Raw genomic sequence first — 19,608 nt, 5'->3', positions numbered from 1 at the left:
GCTGTTGGGAAACAAAGGTGGACCGCAGCTGGAAGTCCTCCCCATCCCCGCTGGGCTCTGCTGAGGGCTGCCCCTAAGCCGTACGCGGCAGCGCCTCACTGGGGCTCAGAGGCCCCGCAGGGCGCTCCTGGGCCAGGCGCCTCTCGCCCTCCCGGCGGGTCCCAGGCCCAGCAGCCGGACCCGCCGCACGCCGCTCGCTGCCCCGCGAAGGGCGGGCGGCGCCGGCGGAACCGCCGAGCCGTTGCCTTGAGCATCGTCCTGGGCGTGCTGGCGTTTGCCACAGCCGAGCACGGGGTCGGGAGCGGAAGCACCCGGGTCCGGCACGGGAAAGCGCCGCGGCAAAAGCCGCTCCGGTGGTAGCAGGGGATCTCCAGCCCCCCCACTCCCACCCCTCCAAAAAATTAAATAGTAAAATTAACGATAATTAAACGCGCTCGGACGCTGCCCGTCCCGCTGAACTCCGACTCGAGAGCCGCCGGAGAAAGGGAGGGTGAAACGACCGCGTCCCCCCGCCCACCCCCCCCGGGGCGAGGGGCGGCGAGCGGCCCCGCCCCGCCCCGCCGCTTTCTGTCCCCTCTCCCGCGCCGTACGGCCGGGCGCGCCGTCTCCATCCGCGGGCAACTTTGTGGCGCGGGGCGCGGGCGGCGCCGCGGCTCTGCCCTCACCGGGGGGCGAGGGGGGACCCCCCGGGGCCCCGGCGGGCACAGCCACCCGCCCGCCATGGCTGGCATCGGCATCGACCACTCCAAGCTGCCCGGAGTCAAAGAAGGTAGGGGTCACCCGGGGGGGGGGTGGGCGCGGAGCCCGGCCCCGGGCGGGGGGAGCCGGGGGGGGGCGCTTCGGGGGCTATGGGGGGAAGGAAGGGGAAAAACTCTATTGTCTTGTTTTGGGTTTTTTTTTTGAAAAATTTTATTTTAATTTTTCCGGCCGCGGGGACGGTTTGCGGCGCTCCCCGTGGAGCCGGGGCGGGGGGTGCAGTGGGGGGTGGCTCCGTGCTCCGGTCGCGACACGGACGCGCGGGCTGCGTGGGGCCGTTCGGGGTTTGCGGGATCCGTCCCGCTTTTCCGTGCGCCGTGTTCGGCGGGTCGGAGGGAGGGCAGGGCAGGGCGGGCCGGCGGGGAAGGAAAGCGGCGCCAGCTGGGGGGCAGCGGCGGCCGCCCTCCCCCCCGGCCCAGGGCTGTGCGGCGGGGAAGCGCCGCTTCTCCCGGGGGGCGGCGGGGAGCGGCGGCAGCCCTTTGTCTGCGCCGAGGCCGCCGCTCCCGCTCCGCTCCCGCTGCCCCGCCGGGCCGGGCCGGGTGGGAGGGCTGCGAGCCCGGGCGGGCCGCGCTCCCGCTCCCACGGGAGGTAAGCCGTGCGGGGAGCTAGCCCGGAGACCCTACGGCGTACCGACGTGCCACCGTGTTCCTGGCGGTTATGGCTCGGCTGGGTTTGGAGGCTCCGCTCAGGGCACTGGAAAATGGGAGCGGAACTGTGAATATCCACAAATTCGGTGATTTGAGGGGGACCGGCGATGTTGAGGTCCCAGTTAAAAGTACTTGGGTCTACGGGGTTTTTGTGAATACTGTACCCTTCGTTGAGCTTTGGAGCACCGAGCGGCCTCTTCCACCCTGCAAACCCCCCTGTGCACCCCAAGAGTGCAGGGGAAGGGTGGGCTGTAAGTGGCCCCGCTCGCTTTTGGGGTGTCCAGCTGCAGCGGCTGCCTGTGCCTGCCAGCTGAGCCCGTGCTCGGTGCACGGACCCCTCCACGGGCCAGATTGGCCTCAGCTTCCCTGTTAGGAGAGTATCTGCTTCACATCTGTGCCTTTAAGCTTAATTAAAGGTCCCCTGGAGCTGCTTCGGGTTTAAAAATCTTTGTACGAAGTGGAGCCTGTTCTTTCTGACAGTGATATAAATCTGTAGAAGCTCTGTCAAAATCAAGTTATTTTAGATTTATGCTGTAGTAATGGAAACTAAATACAACCAAAATTCCTTAAACTTGTTTTCATTGCCACTGGCAGTTTCTTTTTCTGTTTTTAAAAATTAGTTCTTGCAAAATAGCAAATGTGCATTGGATGATTCAGAAGTAGAGTAGAAAGTGTCTGTCTGTGTAGGGAGCTGGAGGTTCCTTTTGGCCTCTTGTCATCTTTTAATGCTTTGCTGCTTATCGCTACTGGTAGAAAAGTAATATCCATGTGCTGAAGTTTTAGGGGCTAATGTTGGTCCTATTAAGTCATTAGCAAAATTGTTATCGGTCATTTTAGCATGGCCAAGACCTCATCCTTAGCATCTGTCCACACATGGTTACTCAAGAAAATTAATCCAATTAACTTTTCTAGTGAGTTCTTTAAAGTGAATTGAATCCCTGTGTAGACACTCTTGTTCAGAATTTAAGTAGCCTTGATTTGATTTACCTTGATTAATTTTTGGAGTTAACAAACTGGACTGAGTTAAGGTCGCTTACATGCTGAATGAAAGTATGTTTACAGGGTTGCAGTGTAGCTCAACCAGTCCTTGGTAGATTTGCACCTATGGTTAGCGTAGATTAAGTTGCAGGAGTGTCCTGGTGTGACAGTCTGTGGTTACCTGATAGCAGTTGGATTAAAGCAGTGTCCCAGAGCAGCTCCGACGTGCAAAGCAGATGAGGCCTGAGCCATGTTCCGCAAAGCCTCAGGCACGTTTCACGCTTTTAGTTTAGTGACATCATTTAGTTTTTATTGCGGAAAGTGTTGAAACCAAGGTATGCTTTGGATTAATTCTTTTTGTGGTCGATGGTAATGCCAACCAAGGCAGGAAATTATTTGCCTTCCATACCTAGGGAAATATTTATTGTTCCTGATACAGAAATCACTGTTGATCCTTCTGGAAAAACATTCTTCATTTTGGGTAAAGGTCAGCTTAGTCATTCATTAACAGTGAAGAACATTATTATGGTTCTTTACCATCTCTGCTTCAGGAGGGGACGTGTGATGTCGAGGTTCTCCCTGGCTGCAGGTAGCGAGTCAGCATCGTTGTCCTCTTCTGGTGTGGTCTGTTCTACAAATGAGGTCATTTCAGTGCAGTGATGGCAGTGAAAAATCTGATAACTGTAGCTAGGTGCTGCAGGAAGCCTTGCTTCTTGTGTTTACTTTCTTTTTTTTAATATTTAATAGCGTTTGTATTGGCTGTAGGCCTGATTTAGGGGGGCGTTCTGCTGGTGAAAGCTGCTTCAGCCAGGACAGTTTATTTTATGGGCAGGGGTTTACTGGTGTAAAATACACCCTCAAAACACTCCTTTTCTAGTATAAACTAGACCTTGGTGCCGCGGGCTGATGTTACAGAGCCATTTTTCCATGGGCAGTGAAGTAGATGTTTTGACCGCTGTGGTCAGTAAAGCTCTTGTAAGTTATTTACTGAAGGTTTTGGTGTTAGTTGCAATCTGTGGGCTGAGTTTCTCTGCCTGTATTTCTATTTGCCTCTCAAGTGTCTGTGACATTTTCTCTTTTCACAAAGCAGCTTTTGCTGCGTGTTCTTTTGACCCACCCCAGGGGACTGCTCAGCTCTGTGTGTAGATCTCTTTTACTAGAGGTCTCATTTGTGAGCCTTCTGGGGGCAAAAGCATCCTGGAAATATTATTTTAATTAGTTACTTCTAAAGCAAATATAAGAAACTGGCTTGGGCTCTGCTTGATCTCTGTCTCTCATCTCTTGTGGTCTGATGCATTACTAGCAGCTAAAATTAGGAAGGGCTACACCCTCTCCTTGGCTGCCTGTTTTAAATGAGCTCTTCGGTGTAGCTCCCCACTCCATCTCAAAGCACTGTGTATTGTCTCTTGGACCTGGGAGGCACCCCTGCCTGCATGCAGAGCTGCATGGGGGGTGTTCCCTGGGTGGTATTTTGGAGCTGTGCAGACCTTACCTCTCCCTGGAGGATGTACCTGTGGTCCTGTCTGCTGTTGCTGCCTTTGTCGCCTTTGCCAAAGGGCTGAGGTCTGTGGCAGTAGCTTTGCAAAGGGGATGCCTGTCTGCTAAGGCTCAGTCCCTCATCCAATGCACGCTCTCTGAGAGCCATCAGCTGTTAGCAGTGCCAGGTAGAACGCAAGTATGGGCTTTGTTGCCGGGGGCTCCTGATATTCCTGCCAGTTTGAACCCTCTGTGGGGAGAGAAAAGGAAGCGGTGGAGGAGAAAAAGAGGGACCCTGAACTCTGCCCCAGCAATGTATGGCTCTCTAGAACTGTGGAATATTGCAGTGGCCTAAGTGTTTTTATTTAATTTTATTTTTAGTAGTACTATAAAGAAGTATAAGGGTAGTACATCTGTGCCAGTCATTAGAACCAACCCTGTGACACTGCTGTCCCTTGAGCTCCAGCCTTGACAAAGGCTGATTGTGCCACCCATGCTTGGGGAGACACAGCAACAATGCTCGCACTATGGTTTCTGCTCTTCATTAAGCATCTGATTTGAGTTTATGAAGCTCCTGAGCTGCATGTTCAAATGATGCAAGTTGTAGTCTGCTGCCAGAGAGGCCAATTTCCCAAACGTGGTAGGAAAAGATACACCTCTGAGAGCGGCCTCAAGGAAACAGGAATGGCTTGAATCTCTATTTTTCTGTCTTGGCAAGGTGTTCTCTGGGGCAGGCAGCCTGGCTGGCTCTCTTTTGCCGTAACATAAGTTGAATAAAAGTTTGCTGTAAGCGTCAGTCTTCCTCTCAACCACAGCACCTTTGCCCTGACCTCTGCAGCTTAACATGACCTTTGCTGAGACCTCTGCAATAAAACCGCCTGGCTGCTGATTTTCCAAGTGACCGGAGAAGGGTGTCGGCTCCGAGGTGCAGTGTCTCAGGCTCCCATGGAACAGACTGACGTTACTGGCTTATATCGGGGCTTTTGGTGTCTGTGTGTGCTCGGCAACACGACAGTGGACAAGAGAAACTTCATGACTGTCAAAGGTGGAAGTGGGTTCAGAAAGTGTTGATGGCTGGCATGGTGTCTGGTGAGGAGGGATTCTGCTTTGGGAATTTTCAGGGGGCTGGTGTTGAAGGATGAGGTGACAGCTGTACTCGTGTGAAGGAAGGGTTGGCCTTTAACTGGATTAGTATAATCAGGGCAACAATTTTGAGAGCAGCTGAGGATCAGCCAGGTCACTGTGAAGCCACCTGCCCCATGCCCTTTGGCTCCAGCTGAGATGTTTCCTTGCAGCATGTTGTGCAGTGTCATTTCATGGTTTTCTGCTTCATGACTTCCTCCAAAAAGGGCTCTGAAAACTTGCATGCTGGATGGCTTGAGGGCAAGGAGGAGGTGGAGAGTGATGGGTCATAGATGCAGGCTTTTCTTTCTAGGTCACTGGTTCACATCCAGCTCTTCTGAGTAATAGGAGGTCTGTTTTTCCAGCATGCCTGAATTCAGTAGCTGAGGCTGTGGTACTCATTTCACTTCTGGTTAAAGCTGGGTGAAAGTTTTATTATGCATTCAGTTGTTCCGGGTCTGCAGTGCTTGGCAGAGGAGATGGGCAGGATTAGCATATTTCATGCTCTTGGCTCCAAAATGCAACTCAGCAAGCAGGTCTGCCTCCTCCCATCTCTTAAGTCCTTAGCACTTATCCTCTGCGAGCTGCCGTGGAGGTTGTACCAAGGCAAAAAGATTGCTCAGAAAGCAGTCTTTGGCAGAGTGGGACTTCCAGACTCACATTGATGCCTTCTGCAGAGATGCTTCCTTAGTTGCTGACAAGTTTTTGGACTGGGATAAGAGGGGGCACAGGTTTTGCCCTCTTTTTCACTGATTTCTGGGGATGTGGGGTGGGGGGGGCAGAAGGGCCTTCGCCTGTTTGTTATACTGGGACATCGGCCATCACCTGTTGCTGCTCTCCGAGTAATGATCCCAGCTGAGCAGTGTGTTGCAGATGGCATTGTGTTTGCTGTGATCATGGGCCTCTGTTTAATCTTTAATTTCCTGTGGCTGTGAGCAACGTCAGAGTGCACGCATGCCAGGCAGGAGTTGGAGATGGCTGCCTTGAGGAGCAGGAGAGGCCAGCTGTGCTCTCTCTGGGCACAAGGAAAACCTCGCTTGGAGAAGCAGTGGGATGTGCCTTGGGGCTGTGTGAAAATTCTCTGTTTTGCAGGAATAAGCTTTCTTTTTCTTGCTCAGAGCCATCCAGTTCACATGAACGTGTGGTGATTTATAGGATGAAGCAATGTGGTCCCTCCCTGCTTCCTCATCCCCTTCCCAGAGTGTCCCCAGCTGGCTGGCATCCACTCACTTGCTGCTGCTCCTCTGTGTGGTGCTGGTTTGAAGGCTGAAGGACTGAGGAAGGAGGCTGGTCTGTTGGTAAGACTGCCTTAAAACTCGAGACGCTTAGGTGCAGTTTCTGGTGTGGCACTTGCTGCTGGCTTGTCCTTTTGTCTTCCTCCAAAAGGGTGATAAAGGTATTTGCTGTTCTGCTGCTGGTGGTGGGAGCAAAGGCATTTGCTGGGCATTTCCACCGGGAGAGCAGGGCTGCTGTCTCCCTGGAGGCTGATGTGTGTCAGGGATGCTCCATGGTCACCTTACAGTGCTGGCTTTTCCACGGGACATATGATGGGACCTTGTGGAAGTCCCCTGACACTTAATTTATACTTCCTTTTTAAAAATAGGAATTGGAGCCTTCCCACTATTTTCCTTCTCAGTACATGAAAAGATACCACATAGCTTATTGAGTGCTATATGGCCTTGGCACTGTATGGCACCTGGGAGAGACTTCTAGCAGGAGTGGAAAGAGAGCAGGAGAGAGCAGTATCACACTGTACGTATAAGAGATGCAAGGCAGGGCTGTTGTCAGCCTTGCATTGCACAAAGGGGACTGGTTAGGCCTGGATGCTCATAAAATCTACCTTGTAACCTGGGGCACCTTGTGAATTAAGCTTGCCAGAAGCGTTACTTTTCCTGGGGAGAAAGGTGTGGATGAAAGTCGGCTCAGAAGCCCGGCACAGCCCTTCTGCCCCTGCCCAAGGATTTTGTGTCAGGCTCTGGAAGCTCAAGTGATGATTATTTTAATTGCACGCTAACCCATGGTGCCACTGCCATGATGCTCTGTCAGCCAAAGAAAAATAGTGATATCTTTTTGACTCAGACCTGGGTTGGTAGGGGTTTGGTCTGGTCACTCTTGACAGCCCTGCCTGTGGTGAGTGCTGTTCAGGACAGAAAGTCGAAGTGGGTTTGCAAGTGAGTCACTCTTCTTCACTTCCCTTTTTCAAAGGAGGTGTAAAAAGCTGCATGAGGTAAAACTTGGAGTTCCTGTGTGTGTATGGGTATGGTTCGTTCTTTTCCCAGCCCTTCTGCAGAACCAGGACTCGGTGGCGGAAGGAATTGGCTTAAGAGGAAATGTGGGCTCAATATGTGGTATTCGGTAAGTGATGACAAAGGGGAAGAGGACATAAATGTGTAATTATTTGAAGGCAGTGAGAGACGTGCAGGTACTTTAAGGACACTGACAGGGTGGCTGATCGGAGAAGTGATGGGACAAAAGAGAGGAAGGAAGTTTATGCAAACAGGAATATTTCCTGGCAGTGAGAAGCGTGGGGGTTTTGGGGTATGTGTGTGTTTGGGGTTTTTTGGGTTTGTTCTTTCTCTTTCTGCAGAAACCTCTCCAAAAGGCACGGTGCATATAGCTTTGGCCCTTTACAGCCAGACAGGACAAGAGGCTGAAACGTGCCCCTGTAGGGAATGTTCCCTTCGGAGGAACTGTCTCACCTGAGCTGGCACACGGGCTGGGGAAGCGCTGGCCTGGCTCAGAGCAGTCTTTGCCGAGATGGAAAGCTGCTTCCTCTCTACCAGCAGAACAGCTTTGCATTGCAAAAGCACCTGATCTTATCAGCTCCGACAGCTTTCTGTTACGATATGGCTAACATTGCTTATGGGATCCTGGTGGGGAGAAATTTTTTCTCCCTCAGTTCTGAAGCTAGCTTTATTGCTGGGGTGCAGGCTGGTGGGATGGGAGGATTTATGTCCTAAATTCACCAGTGCCTCCTGGTGCCTTTGGCTGTGGTGCTGGGGGCCGGTGTGGAGCAATGGAGGACAGCAGGGAAAGATCTGGGAGCTTTCCAAGCCACCAGGGTGTTGGCTGTTCTGTGGCACGCAGAGAGTGCTGCTGTTCAGAGCTGTGCGCTCCTGCCGGCGATTCGGTTGGCGCCAGGTTTCCGAAGGAAGTTGGTGTTGGGAAGAGGCTGGGCTTTCCTGACCTTATTTGCAGCGCTGGAGGGACTGGGTCCTTGGCTAGGTCTGCACCACCCTGCCTGCATTCTTCACATCCCTGATACAAGGTGGAAAAGGCAGATTTGCCTCCAGCTCGATTACAATGCTCAGTTACCTGGTACTCCAGGCAGTTGACATTGCCCAGAGCATCAGCTCTGGCCATGTAACAGGTCAACTTGTTAGGTCCTTTTTCTTAAATTTTTCCTTTTTTTTTTTTTTTTTTAAATGCTGTGAGTATACAATATCACTGAAAGGTGATTTAGGTCCCAAAGCAAAAATTTTACTTCTGCCTGACTTGGAGCTCATTTTGTGCTCTCAGAGAAGAGGCATTTAAAAGGCTGCCAGCCTGCTTCTTCCTTGTGCTTTGCAATGCACATGAGCTGTGGGCAGAGATGCCACAATGTTCCAGGTTGGCACTGGGACCTCTGCCTCTCTGCCCATCAGGCCCCAGGGCGAGGGTCTTACTCTTCCCCTCTTATGCCACTGTGTTAAATCTGTAGTTGCTCTAAGGGCAGCGTGCCAGCACAATGCTGTGATAGGAAGGGGGATGTGTATTGTTAGTGCTGCAAATTTACCGATTCATAACTCTTGTAGATGGATGTGAAGCTTTGACTGATCTGGGGCCAGCTTTGGTACTTTGTGTTCTCCGGAGCTGACTAATAAACCTGGAGAACTTTAATGCTGGAAGTGAGGGGGTAGAGAGAATACCTGTGAGGAGCTGGTGGAGCAAAGAGGGGTTTTGAAACAAGGCAGAGCATCCTTGGTTGGTTAGATGGAGAAAAGTTGTTGTTGTGGAGCAGATTTGTAGTGCTGGCAGAAGCGGAACAGGTGGCAGACAGGAGTCCTCGCAGCTTAGCAGCTGCCTCTCTAAGAAAGGGGAAGCTGGTAGGAACCTGTGCAAGAACTGAAGCCGATTGCAGGATCAGTTCAGACACCTCCAGCTTCAACTGCAGCAGCTGGCCAGGTTTCCAAGCAAGCCTGGGAAGCTGCCCTGATGCCCATCCTGCTGGAGCTTTGCTTCTCTTGGTATCTGATCTGGATCAGTAAAATGGGGCTTGTTCTCCTGCGCACTGATGCTGCGGTCCATTCTTCCAGCTGCAGTTCTGATTTAGCTACAAGCCTTGGAGCTATCTCAGGCTTGGCTCTAGTCACCCAAAGGCTGAAAAGAAAGTGGTACCTCTGAGGGACTCTTTCTTCTGCTTGTGCTCTCCAGAGATGCTTGTTCCTCTGAACGACGCTGGGTCCCTGTGATGTAAAACCACACCATGGGGTTTTGAGAGGAACTAGAACTTTTTTTGGTACCTGGCGCCTTCTGTGTGGGTGTTGGGCTTTCAGAAGTCAGCCCTGCATGAACAGTCACCAAACTGAGTCAACAGATGAACTTGGACCACAAGGGCATTGAGATCTCCTTTTCTGAATCCTGTGCCCCTTGTATTTCACTACATTATCTTTTAGGATTAAGCTGGAGGAGAAGCCTGGGAGAGCTGACACTTCGAATTATCTCTGCTCCCAGCTGCCTGCCTGCCTCTCTGGAGCTGCTGTGTGAGCTTATTCACCACAGCCTGAAACTGAGGGCTTAGAAATGCTAGTGAAGCATCCAAGATCCAGGGTGCCACGGTTCTTGTAAGGCACACTGAACCACAAAGTGGACCTGCCAGCTGTCTGCAGAGAAACTACTGAACTGAGCAAGAGATTTATGCTTGCATTTAGCCAAGAACAGAATTTCTGCCTATCTGGGAAACTCAGCGTGTCCTTCCAAGAGTTTTGTGCAGTATAAAATTGCCTAAAATGCTGAAATGAAAGCTGAAATAAACAGATCAAAGCAAAATAGGATGATCGCTGTTGAGATGAATCTTGGGGGAAGGGAGCATATATAGTGCAAATCTCTTGAGATACAAGCTCCATGCCTGAGCAGTTTCCTGAGTGGGTGGCTGTTTTGAGTTGTGCATGAAAGGTGACTATTTTTCACTCCCCCCCCCCCCCCACTGCTTTAAGTTAGTGGTGTTGTGTTTAAAACTAAAACTGCCAGGACATCCTGTCTGCAGAAGAAAAATGCCTCCAGGAAAGGGCAGTGTCATATGATCCATGGGACACTGCTGAAGGCATGTTTTGCAGCTACAGTAGTGCTCACAGGGACAACTGGGAGCCAGGGGTTTTGACCTCTCCTGGTGAAGGTAACTCCTGCCCCGCTCTCCACTGACATGTGTGGTGGTTTGCCCTTGGGCAAGGTGAGGGCAAAACACAGCTGTTGGAGGCAGTGTTTATTTTGCTATGTGTGATCCATGGTTAGGAGGCAGTAGTGAAAGTTGACTGCTAGGAAAACTTCTCCCTGTCTTTATTGTTGATTGTTCATTTTACACATGTGGTGTTAGCTGAGTCGACTGAAGCTGTGTCAGATGCTGGGGAGGACAACTACAGAAGCAACTTTTGTTCTCATTGACAGTTAAGATTAACTTCCTCTGCTCACAGACCCAGTTATGCCTCAGATATTGTCAGTGCAGTGTGTTTGGCTGCCTGGGGTCTACTACTTGGCTGGTGGTGTCAAACTACACAAGCCATCCTTGACCAGTATATCTACCTTGAGGCTTATACCCATCCATCTGTGTGTTACTGATGGGTCCACGGTGCAATGGCTGAGCTCACCAGTGAGCTTTTGGGTCTAGGCAGTCCTGTACAGGCTGATGGACACTGGGGCACTCAGGAAAGAGCTATGGAGATAAATGTTCTAAGCCTAGCAGGTAGTGGCTCACAGATACTGAAATATCATAGATTATATATCTGCTTTCTTGTTTAAAGTGGGAAAATACTGTATGTATTCAGCCCCTCAGTGCACTGACGCTTCTGGAATAGGAGGCAGCAGCTGTGGCAGCAATGTTGGCTGTGGGACTCGGGCGTTTTGGAAAGTTCTTGTGACTCAGTCAGTGGGGATGCACCTGGACCTGGCTGCAAAGGCTGAATTTTTAAAGCATGGGCGTCAGTACTCCTTAAGATTCAAAGCCATTTTCAAGCTTCAAGTGCTTCAACTTGTCTTTTTCTTCTGGAAGTCAAAGACATGGTCTTTAACATTCTTGATCTCTGGGTTCTGTTTTAAGCTTGGGGGATAAGACAAGTTGCTCCTATTCAGAAAGATTGCAAATGAAGTGATGTAGGGTGCAATTGTCCGATGATGAAAAAGATGGCAGCCTTCTGTAATAAAGGCAGAATGATAAATTTGATCAAATTTTGTGGCTGGGGCATACTCTAGGATGATCTTTTGAGATCCCTTGTGGTGCTAGTTTTTTGTGATCTTGGGTATCTCTAGCTTCCTGCTTGTACTGTGCAAGCACATCACCTTCTGCTTTGGGGTGTTCAGCAGATGCTTTCTCAGCTTGAGGACTGCTCTACAGTACAGTTTGCAGGCTGTACATTCTAACTTCTACAGAAGTTAGAATGCCAAGTTAGTAGCCTCAGAGAAGGTATTTTGTGAATGCTGCTGATTTCTATTTCAAGATAGGTTAAAAAATAGACTCATGTTCTGAGGATTTGGTTCCAAAATATATATAGTCTTCCTTTTTAAACCATTGTTGGGCAGGTAAGAGCTTATTGCTGGAGAATGATGCAGACAGAGCACAAACCTTTCATGGCCTTGACCTCAAGGCGTTAGCTCAGAGCAGAGAGGATAACCTCCTTCCCAAACCCCAAGCTGTTCTTAGCTTCCTGGTCAAGACTGCAAATAAAAAAACCCCATGGTTCTGTGGCAATACTTTTTTACTTGGCATGTTTATGGTTTTAAGAATTAAGCTGAGACCCCTCAGTTGGTTTCCCTGGGGGGCAGCCCAGTCTCCTTGTGATGCCTTGTAGCTCCCAGCTACGTGCGATGCTCTGGCTAAGCAGAAATCATTCCTGTCCCCAGGCTGCCCAGCCCTGCCCTCCACCTGGGAGCTGCCTTCTTGTGCAAGTTTTCTGATGTCCTTGGCACTGACAGTACCTGGTGAACAAGGTTCTAGGAATGCCGCCTGTTTAACTGCAGCTGCAGCAGCTGATATGTGTCCTGGCCAGCCTCCATTGGCACCCACATGTGGTAGCAGGAGCTCAGAAAGCTCCTGGTGCAATGGGAGAGGCAGGATGGAAATGAGAAATTCTGAGGTCAGGCCATGTATCTTGCAGAGCAGCTTTGCTGGGAGTGAGAAGGAAATGTCCCAGTTGCAAATTTCCTCTGGAAGCGACCTTCTGGGTAGCCTCTCACCTCCAGTTGGGTGGCTGCTTGGTCGTGTTGGCTTTGTTTCAAGGAAACGATCTGCAAATTTTGGAAGGCTTACCTGGCTTGGCATGGCCTGGCCAGTCCCTGCTGGTAAGAGTTTCTGTGAGGTCCCAGCTTGTTTTCTAATCTGCAGGGGTCTTCATAACTCAGCACCTTCCTGAGACTGTTGGCATTAAACAGGCTGCACTTGCTGCTTGCCAATTAATTTGTCAGCTCTGTAGGCCCTAAAAAGTGATTTTTAGCTGATAAAACCATTTTTTCCTGTGTCACTTTTGTCTTTCCTCTCCCTCCTGTCCTTCAGTTCAGGATTCAAAATCTCCAGATGCTCTAAACTAAGCATGACTCACACCTTCTAGTTTTTGTCAATTATCCAGCGCATGATGTTGATGGGAAAGTCTTGGGAGTGGAGGGGGTGGGGAGCAAGAGATGGTTTTCGAGACCCAAAAGGAAATGCTTGGAGCATGCGTGTGTGATCCCTGGGTCACTGAACTGGCTGATGTCCAAGAGCACAGCATGGAGGCCACGTGAGCCAAGGGGGGCCCTTGGGCCCTTCAGCAGATGTCAAAGCATGGTCTAAGACTTCAGGCAGAAGTGTTTGTGTGTGTGTGTGGGGGTGTTCTGCTGTAAGCCTTGCTTGAGAAGCCAGTGGGGTTTGGTGTCTTGCAGAGACAACGCGCACTCATGCTGCATGTTCCTGGACATTACCTGCCTCTTTGTCACATACCTAAGTATCGCTAGCAACATCTAAGGCTGCCTTTGCACCTCTGTTGTGGTTACCTCACTCACTTTGAAGCAGTTTGGTGTTAGAAATACTGAGCTATAGAGCTGAGGTAACGCTGGAGAAAGCTAGTGAGGCAGGTAGCAGAATATAAAAAGGAAAGATTATTTCATTAAATTTTGGAAGTTGTTGTACCTAGAGACATTCTTATGTCAGCCATAACCGCAGGGCTTGCAACTGTGCTTGCAACAGCCTTACGTGCACTGATGCTTAGAAAGGCATATTTTCAGGGTGAACTCCTACCAGTGGAGAAGACCTGTATTTGGAGCTTGCAGAGAGGCTCTTCAGCATCCCTCAAGCAAGAGAGCTCCCTCTTTCATGGCACTGCATGGATTTTGCAGCCTATCACCATTGCAAAGGATGATGCTTCCAGCCATGCTTCTGCCCCTGTCCTCCCCTGCTGGCGCCTGTGCTGGCTATGGCAGTGGCTGGGATTCCTGGGCTGGCATTTCTTTCCTTCACAGCTGTGTTGAAAGTGCATATCGCAGGCCTGCTTCTTCCTGCACCAAGGCAGATTGGCTTAATCAGACAATGGTAAACCTGTTGTTAATGTTTCACGCTTCACTGGACTTGCCAATCGTAGCTGCTGTGATTGCCCCCCTGCTGCCTGTTTGACTGTCTGATGGCTCACAGCCAGGGCCCGGAGATGGGAAGTCAAGTTAATTCACAGCAGTGAACGTAACATTAATCTTACCTTTCATTTTTCAGGCATACAGTTAGGGAATAAGGAAATAGATTTCCCATAAATACAAAGCCTCTTGGAGAGGAGGAATTGTGAGTCTGTTGTCAAGCCGGGCCGTCCTGTTTCTCAGACCCAATGGACACAATACCTAATAACGAGTGTGCTGCGGCCACACTGAGACTGGGCAGGGGATGAGGACTAGCACCAATGAACCTTCATTTCAGACCATGCCTGGCTGGTTCACATCTCCAGTTATTTCCTAGTTGCCTCGCTGGACGCATGTCTTCAGGGATGGAGGGTTGGTTTCCTTGGCCTCGTTTGCAGCTGCGGTCATGCTTGACTCAGTGCCATGGGCACTGGGTCTAGGCTTGAGGGACTGCTCTGCACTTGCCATTGCCTCCAGGCTTGTTAGGGAGTTGCAGGTGTCCCCATCTCTTGCCACCTGGCTGGCTGACAGTGCTTCACTGTGTTTGTAATGGGATGTTCTCATCTTCCTTTGCACACTGTTCTTGTGCTGTTGGGACTTGGGAATGATGAGTTCCCAAGTCAATGATAACTTAGATGAGTTGGAGGCAGTCAGCCCAGCCAAATTTCTGACAGTGATGAAAGGTCTTCTCCTGCTGTCTGCCCTGCCAGCAACTTCAGCAGCACAAAGAGGGCTGTGTGCTTGAGCTGTCTGTTCATGGTTTGTAAGAGCAGCTTAATGGAGTGTATATGCAGCCAAGTGGTGGCTTCAGCAGTGCATGAATGAATCCAAACACACGAGCAAACCCTTGCTGCTCTCATGCCAGCCTCCTCTGCAAGGTGCCCTCTGTGAGATGGGGACGCCATGGAGCCCAGACACTTGGGAGCTTCCAGTGTGCACATCATGAGTAGCCGTCTGGTTTCCTTCTCTCTGTACTGGATCTTGATGTGATAATCATCACTGTTTTAAGACCCAGACCCTGCATTCATGTCTGACCCCTGAAACTTGGTGGCTCGTCCCAGGTCGTTGTCCCCCCTTGCTTTGTCCCTGTTTGCTTAACTTCAGAGACCCATGAACTATTTCCAGCAGATCTCTGGAGCATCAGCTAGAAGAAGCAGGCCCACCTACACAACACAACAGTATATGTACTTGGCCTTTCTATTTAAGGAGTCCATGCTTTCTTTAGGAAGATTTTAGTGGCCCATCAATCAAAAAGGGTTAAACAATCATTGCTACATTGTAGGAATCAAGCTCACTGGAGGAGATGAGACTGTTTTTGGGGCTGGTGCAAGACTGAAGAGAAGAGCAGCAGTGTTCTACCACGGCCCTCCCACTTTCTCGTCTGTATGCCAAGCATGTTTCTGTCAACATGTTTCTTCCCAAACAAAAGCGTGTCTGGGTGTGGGTGGAATGGAGTAATAAAAACCTCTGCACTAGTGCCTCTCTGAGGAGGATGGAGCAAAGGTCTGCCGGCACCAGCAGTACTGTGACCGACAAGGAAGAGCTTGAACACTATAGGGATCAGAACAGTGTATGAGCCTGTGCAGAAAGGAGTTGGGAAGGCTGGCATGGAGTTTCATAAGCAAGCAATCTGTATGCAAAAAATACGCAGCTCTGAAATGTTCATCCTTGCTCCTGTGCTGCCCGCCTTGTCTTTCTAGTACAGCTGTTCAGGCAGCTGTGCAGTGGACTTGCAGAGACCTACTTCAGTTAAAAATAACAATTCCCTCCCCTTCCTTTTTTTTTTTTTTTTTTATTTAACCTGTAAGGAGCAAGTGCTGCTTCATGAATATGTGGTGGTAAAAGCACAGTGCTAGGTTTGGGCAGGCTGTGAGTCTGTATTGAGGTGTCTTTGCTTAGCTCTGAACTGATAATAGGGCTCAAACCTCTGAGCTGGATGTGCCCTTCCAACAGGCCAGATGATGCTTGTTGTAAGCAGAAGGTGGCTGTTCCACAATCGTGCTATGAAGCTGAAGTAATTTCTGGGACCACAGAAATAAAGTGTCTATGGGCAAAATCCTGTTGCCCTGTTCCATAGGCATGGGATACATGTCTATGATCATGAAACATGTCTAAGATTATGAAACATGTTCATGACCGCCAAGCACCCTGATTATGTCACCTGTGAATAGCACCATTGCCTGCAACTCAGCTGTGGCTTTTCCAAATACGTGGCTGAAGGCAGTGTTCCTTTATTTATACACAAATGCCCACTGGATGCGTTTCAGTACTATTTAGTGTTTTGTGTCGTTTTTCCCTTTTCTAAAAGAAGTTGCAGTTTAAAAAAAAAAAAGCAACAACAAAACCTTAATTGCACCATCCAGAATTGTACATGCTTAAAGTGAGTCACTATGGGATCATATAACTGTAGTCTTTGTCCTCATCTCCACCCTCTGCTTGTCGATCTCCTTCCCTGAAGCACTGCTGTAGCTGTTGGGAGCTCTGTCATCTGTAAAAAGGCCTCCAATGCAGAAAGACTCAACCAAAAATTCTGTTTAATATGACAGAGGATAAAGTGTTTATCTGACCTCTCAGTACACACAACTAGAAACTCTTCTAGATATTTTGTGAAGATACCTGGGTGCAGAGGAACATCTTGATGCTTCTCTAGCAGAGCATGTGTGTCAATGCGAGGAGAGGGAATGCTTGTGGGACTGTGCCTTGGGAAGACATGGCTGCCTTCTCATTTCCTTGTAGTATTTTCCACCCTTTGTGGTGATGGAAATGTTTTGTCTGACTCTGAACCATTTCGTAAACGGGCTCCTCATAAATTTCCCTTGTAGTTTTGGTATGTTCTGGGGGTTTTGGTGTTATTTTCACTTTCTCTTCTAGGCTGTTGCTGTGCTCTGCTAAAGAGAAACCTTGGTCTTCCCCCGAGGTTTCACCTGTGGAGTGCAGTGACAGTGGCTCGTAGAGAGCTCCCTTTGCAGCTTCAGAAGCACCTTGTAGTTCTCTGCTTTGTGCTGTATGTTTCAAGTGGGAGATACTCCCCGTTCGGGTCCTGTTAAGCAGCTTAGCTTGTCATATTGAGGGAAAAACAAGTGACAGATCTCTTCAATGTAAATTTTTCAGTGCCCCTGCCTTACACTCCGCTTGATGGGAACCCTGGGTATGGCAGATGTGCAGAGTGGGGCCCCATCCTGCGGTTCAGGGGCACAGGTCACAGTTTGTCCTTGGTTCACTGAGAAGCTGATGTGTACCTACCACCAAAAGGTGGAACCAGTTCCTGTGTGTCCCTGTCCCAATATGTACGTGACTTGTGTTTTGTCCTGCTGCCTAACATAACAACTTAAAAATAAACCCTGGTGTTTTTCTACAGTGTGGGTAGAGCATTCGTTTAAAAGTTCAAGTGTGAAAGTGATAGGCATTGGCAAAAATCTGCTCCTTTCAGACTAGTGCTAAAGGGAGCTTGTACCCTTCCCATTTAGCTTGTCTTTGGGTCATCTGCAGCATCTTTTTAAGAAGCTGTGGTTTTCCCTGCCAGTGACACTGTGGTTGATCCTATATCTGGGTTCTAGGTACAAATCCAGCACCTGCACTTGAAAAAGTCAATGAAGCTTACAGAAGACAACGGTAAAATAATTCCTGAGCTGGTAGAAATACCTTGCAGCGAGAGCCATGGAGCTCAGTCTGCTCAGCTCCGCAGAAGTGTCAGTGTGCATGCATCTTTGTGCGGAGAAAATACTATTCTCAGACTCTTTAACCTAGCAAAGAAAGTCATAGTAAGCACAAAAGCTTGACCTTGGCTTTAGCTGAACATACTAAGTGTGGGTGGTGGTATAAATCTGGCTGGAAATACAGCGTTTTGTATAAAAGACCTGATCCGGTGGTGGTGTGGGCAATTCTGGTCTTAAACTATGAAGCAGAGGTGAGGGGAGAGTGGAGAAGGCTGGTTATGCAAACAGGGGCAGAAAAGTAAGCGTGCAGGAATAGCCACAAGTGCAGAGGGGGGGAAAATGTACAAGTCCAGACCTTGGCTGGTAGAAAGCAAATGTGTCAGAAGTCTCTCTGCATGTGTGTTCCCCTGACCCCTGTAGCTCTTTTGTTGTTTTTGGGTTTTTTGGTTGCGTTTTTTTTTGCTCCTGGTGCTAATTCTTTTGGCTTTGTTTCCCTGTCCAGTGTGTCGCGACTTTGCTGTTCTGGAAGATCATACCTTGGCCCATAACTTACAGGAGCAAGAAAGTAAGTAGCAATGATTTTTTGGAACAAACTGAAGCAAATTTGTCCCAACAGATATCTGGCTTTGGTTTTGCTAGAGAAAAGTCCTCCCTGCTTTTATTTCATTTTTATTCTTTTTAATGGAGTATGGCTCGTTATTACTGTTTTTACTGTCCTGTAACACTGCTCTGCGTTCTGCCCCAGCTCACACTGTACCCTGCAGATAGTTGCATTTCATGTTTCAATTTTGTGCTCTCCTTTAGAGTTGAGTTTGTAATTTATGACAAAACTGCATGTGGGAGCGCACTTGAGGTTTTGTTGCTGAGCAAGTTTTTTAGAAATGACTAGCAATTGTGGAAGCTTCAAGTTTTATAGGCTGACCTGAGGTGCAACCAGAAGAGGTCTGTTTATTTACTTATTTCAGAATTGCTAATGCCTGCCTCTTGAAAGGAGCCTTCCTTTTAAGACCATTTTGAGGTAGGGCAGCTGTAAACTCTAGGGCTGAAAAAGGAAGAAAAAAAGTACAGCCAGGAACTTAAAAATGACTCTTTTTTTTAACATCCTTATCTGTTACTTGGGGTATGTTTGCATTGCAGTTTCAGGTGTGGTGGCCTCTCTGCTTTGCTGCGTGCCAGGACCATTGGTGTCTACCAGTACTAGGTGCTAATACTGCTAATACAGTTCCAGGTACTCTACCAAGTGTGCAGCTTGCGCTGAAGTTGTGCCCTTGTTGCTGGAACCTGAGACCACTGAACTGGAGTTGGCTCTCAGCTGCAGCTCACATAGCCATCTTTTCCTGCAGGCAGTATCCATGTATGGTAAAGGACTCGCTGTAGTACTCAGTTGCTCTGTTGCTAAATATAAAGGTTGTGAGATTCTGGAACTGATTATGTTGAGAGTGAGAGGAGTTTCTTCCTCTAGAGGTTCTTGAGAACAAATTAGGGAAGCATCCATCAGAAGTGGTTTAGGTTCAACTCATCCTCACTGGTCTCTGGTGGTCCCTTCCAGCCCCACTTATTAATCTAGGCTAATTTCCTGTGGCCAGAAAATGAAATTTAAAGCCTAAATCTGGATATGATTAAGGTATGCAGATCTTGGTTTGGTAACAGACACGTGTATACAGCCTTGTCAGCGCTGAAACGTCAGAGCAATCTCAAGCTGCTAGCTTAATTTCAGTTCAGGACTTCCCCACCTTTAGAGATGTTACATGATGTTTCCCTACCAAAAACTGCCTTCCTTTCTGGCCTGGAATCTCCCTCCTACTTGCTTTGCCTTGTTGACACTGTGAAGTTCTGCAGGCTGATTTGGGGGTTCTTGTCTGTGTTTATTTTCAGTTGAGCATCACTTGGCAACAAACGTTCAGCGTAATCGTCTTGTGCAACATGACTTGCAGGTGGCCAAGCAACTGCAAGAAGAGGAGGATCTGAAAGCACGTGCTCAAATCCAGAAACACCGAAAAGACTTGTGAGTTTGGGATGGAGCTGTTGAAATGTTAGTCCTGTTTGATCAGAGCACTGAAATCAGCTGCTTTGATTTCAGTTGACTGACGGTATGTAGGGTTCAGGTTGATCAGCCTTTTGCTTTTGTTTCCTTTTTCCTTTGGCTT

The 19,608-nt window shown here is 49.1% G+C and overlaps 1 protein-coding gene across 3 annotated transcripts in view; it reads left to right on the top strand.

The window, feature by feature from the left end:
- Positions 1-556: 556 nt before the first annotated feature.
- CCDC50 (coiled-coil domain containing 50) overlaps positions 557-19,608 on the top strand; it is a 42,372-nt gene continuing 23,320 nt past the window's right edge. Inside the window, exons 1-3 of one of the 3 annotated variants that reach the window (XM_075098958.1) lie at positions 557-769; positions 17,964-18,026; positions 19,337-19,466. In XM_075098958.1, coding sequence (XP_074955059.1) covers positions 721-769; positions 17,964-18,026; positions 19,337-19,466 — 242 coding nt within the window. In that variant the 5' untranslated portion in view covers positions 557-720. Of the gene's footprint in view, positions 770-2,912; positions 2,971-17,963; positions 18,027-19,336; positions 19,467-19,608 lie in introns of those variants that run through there. The other 2 variants (XM_075098959.1, XM_075098957.1) reach the window with 2 other exon arrangements.

Source organism: Phalacrocorax aristotelis, chromosome 7, assembly GCF_949628215.1.
Source record: "Phalacrocorax aristotelis chromosome 7, bGulAri2.1, whole genome shotgun sequence".
NCBI lineage: Eukaryota > Metazoa > Chordata > Aves > Suliformes > Phalacrocoracidae > Phalacrocorax > Phalacrocorax aristotelis.
The sequence above is the reverse complement of the archived record's forward strand: the minus strand, read 5'-3'. Positions and strand labels throughout refer to the sequence as shown.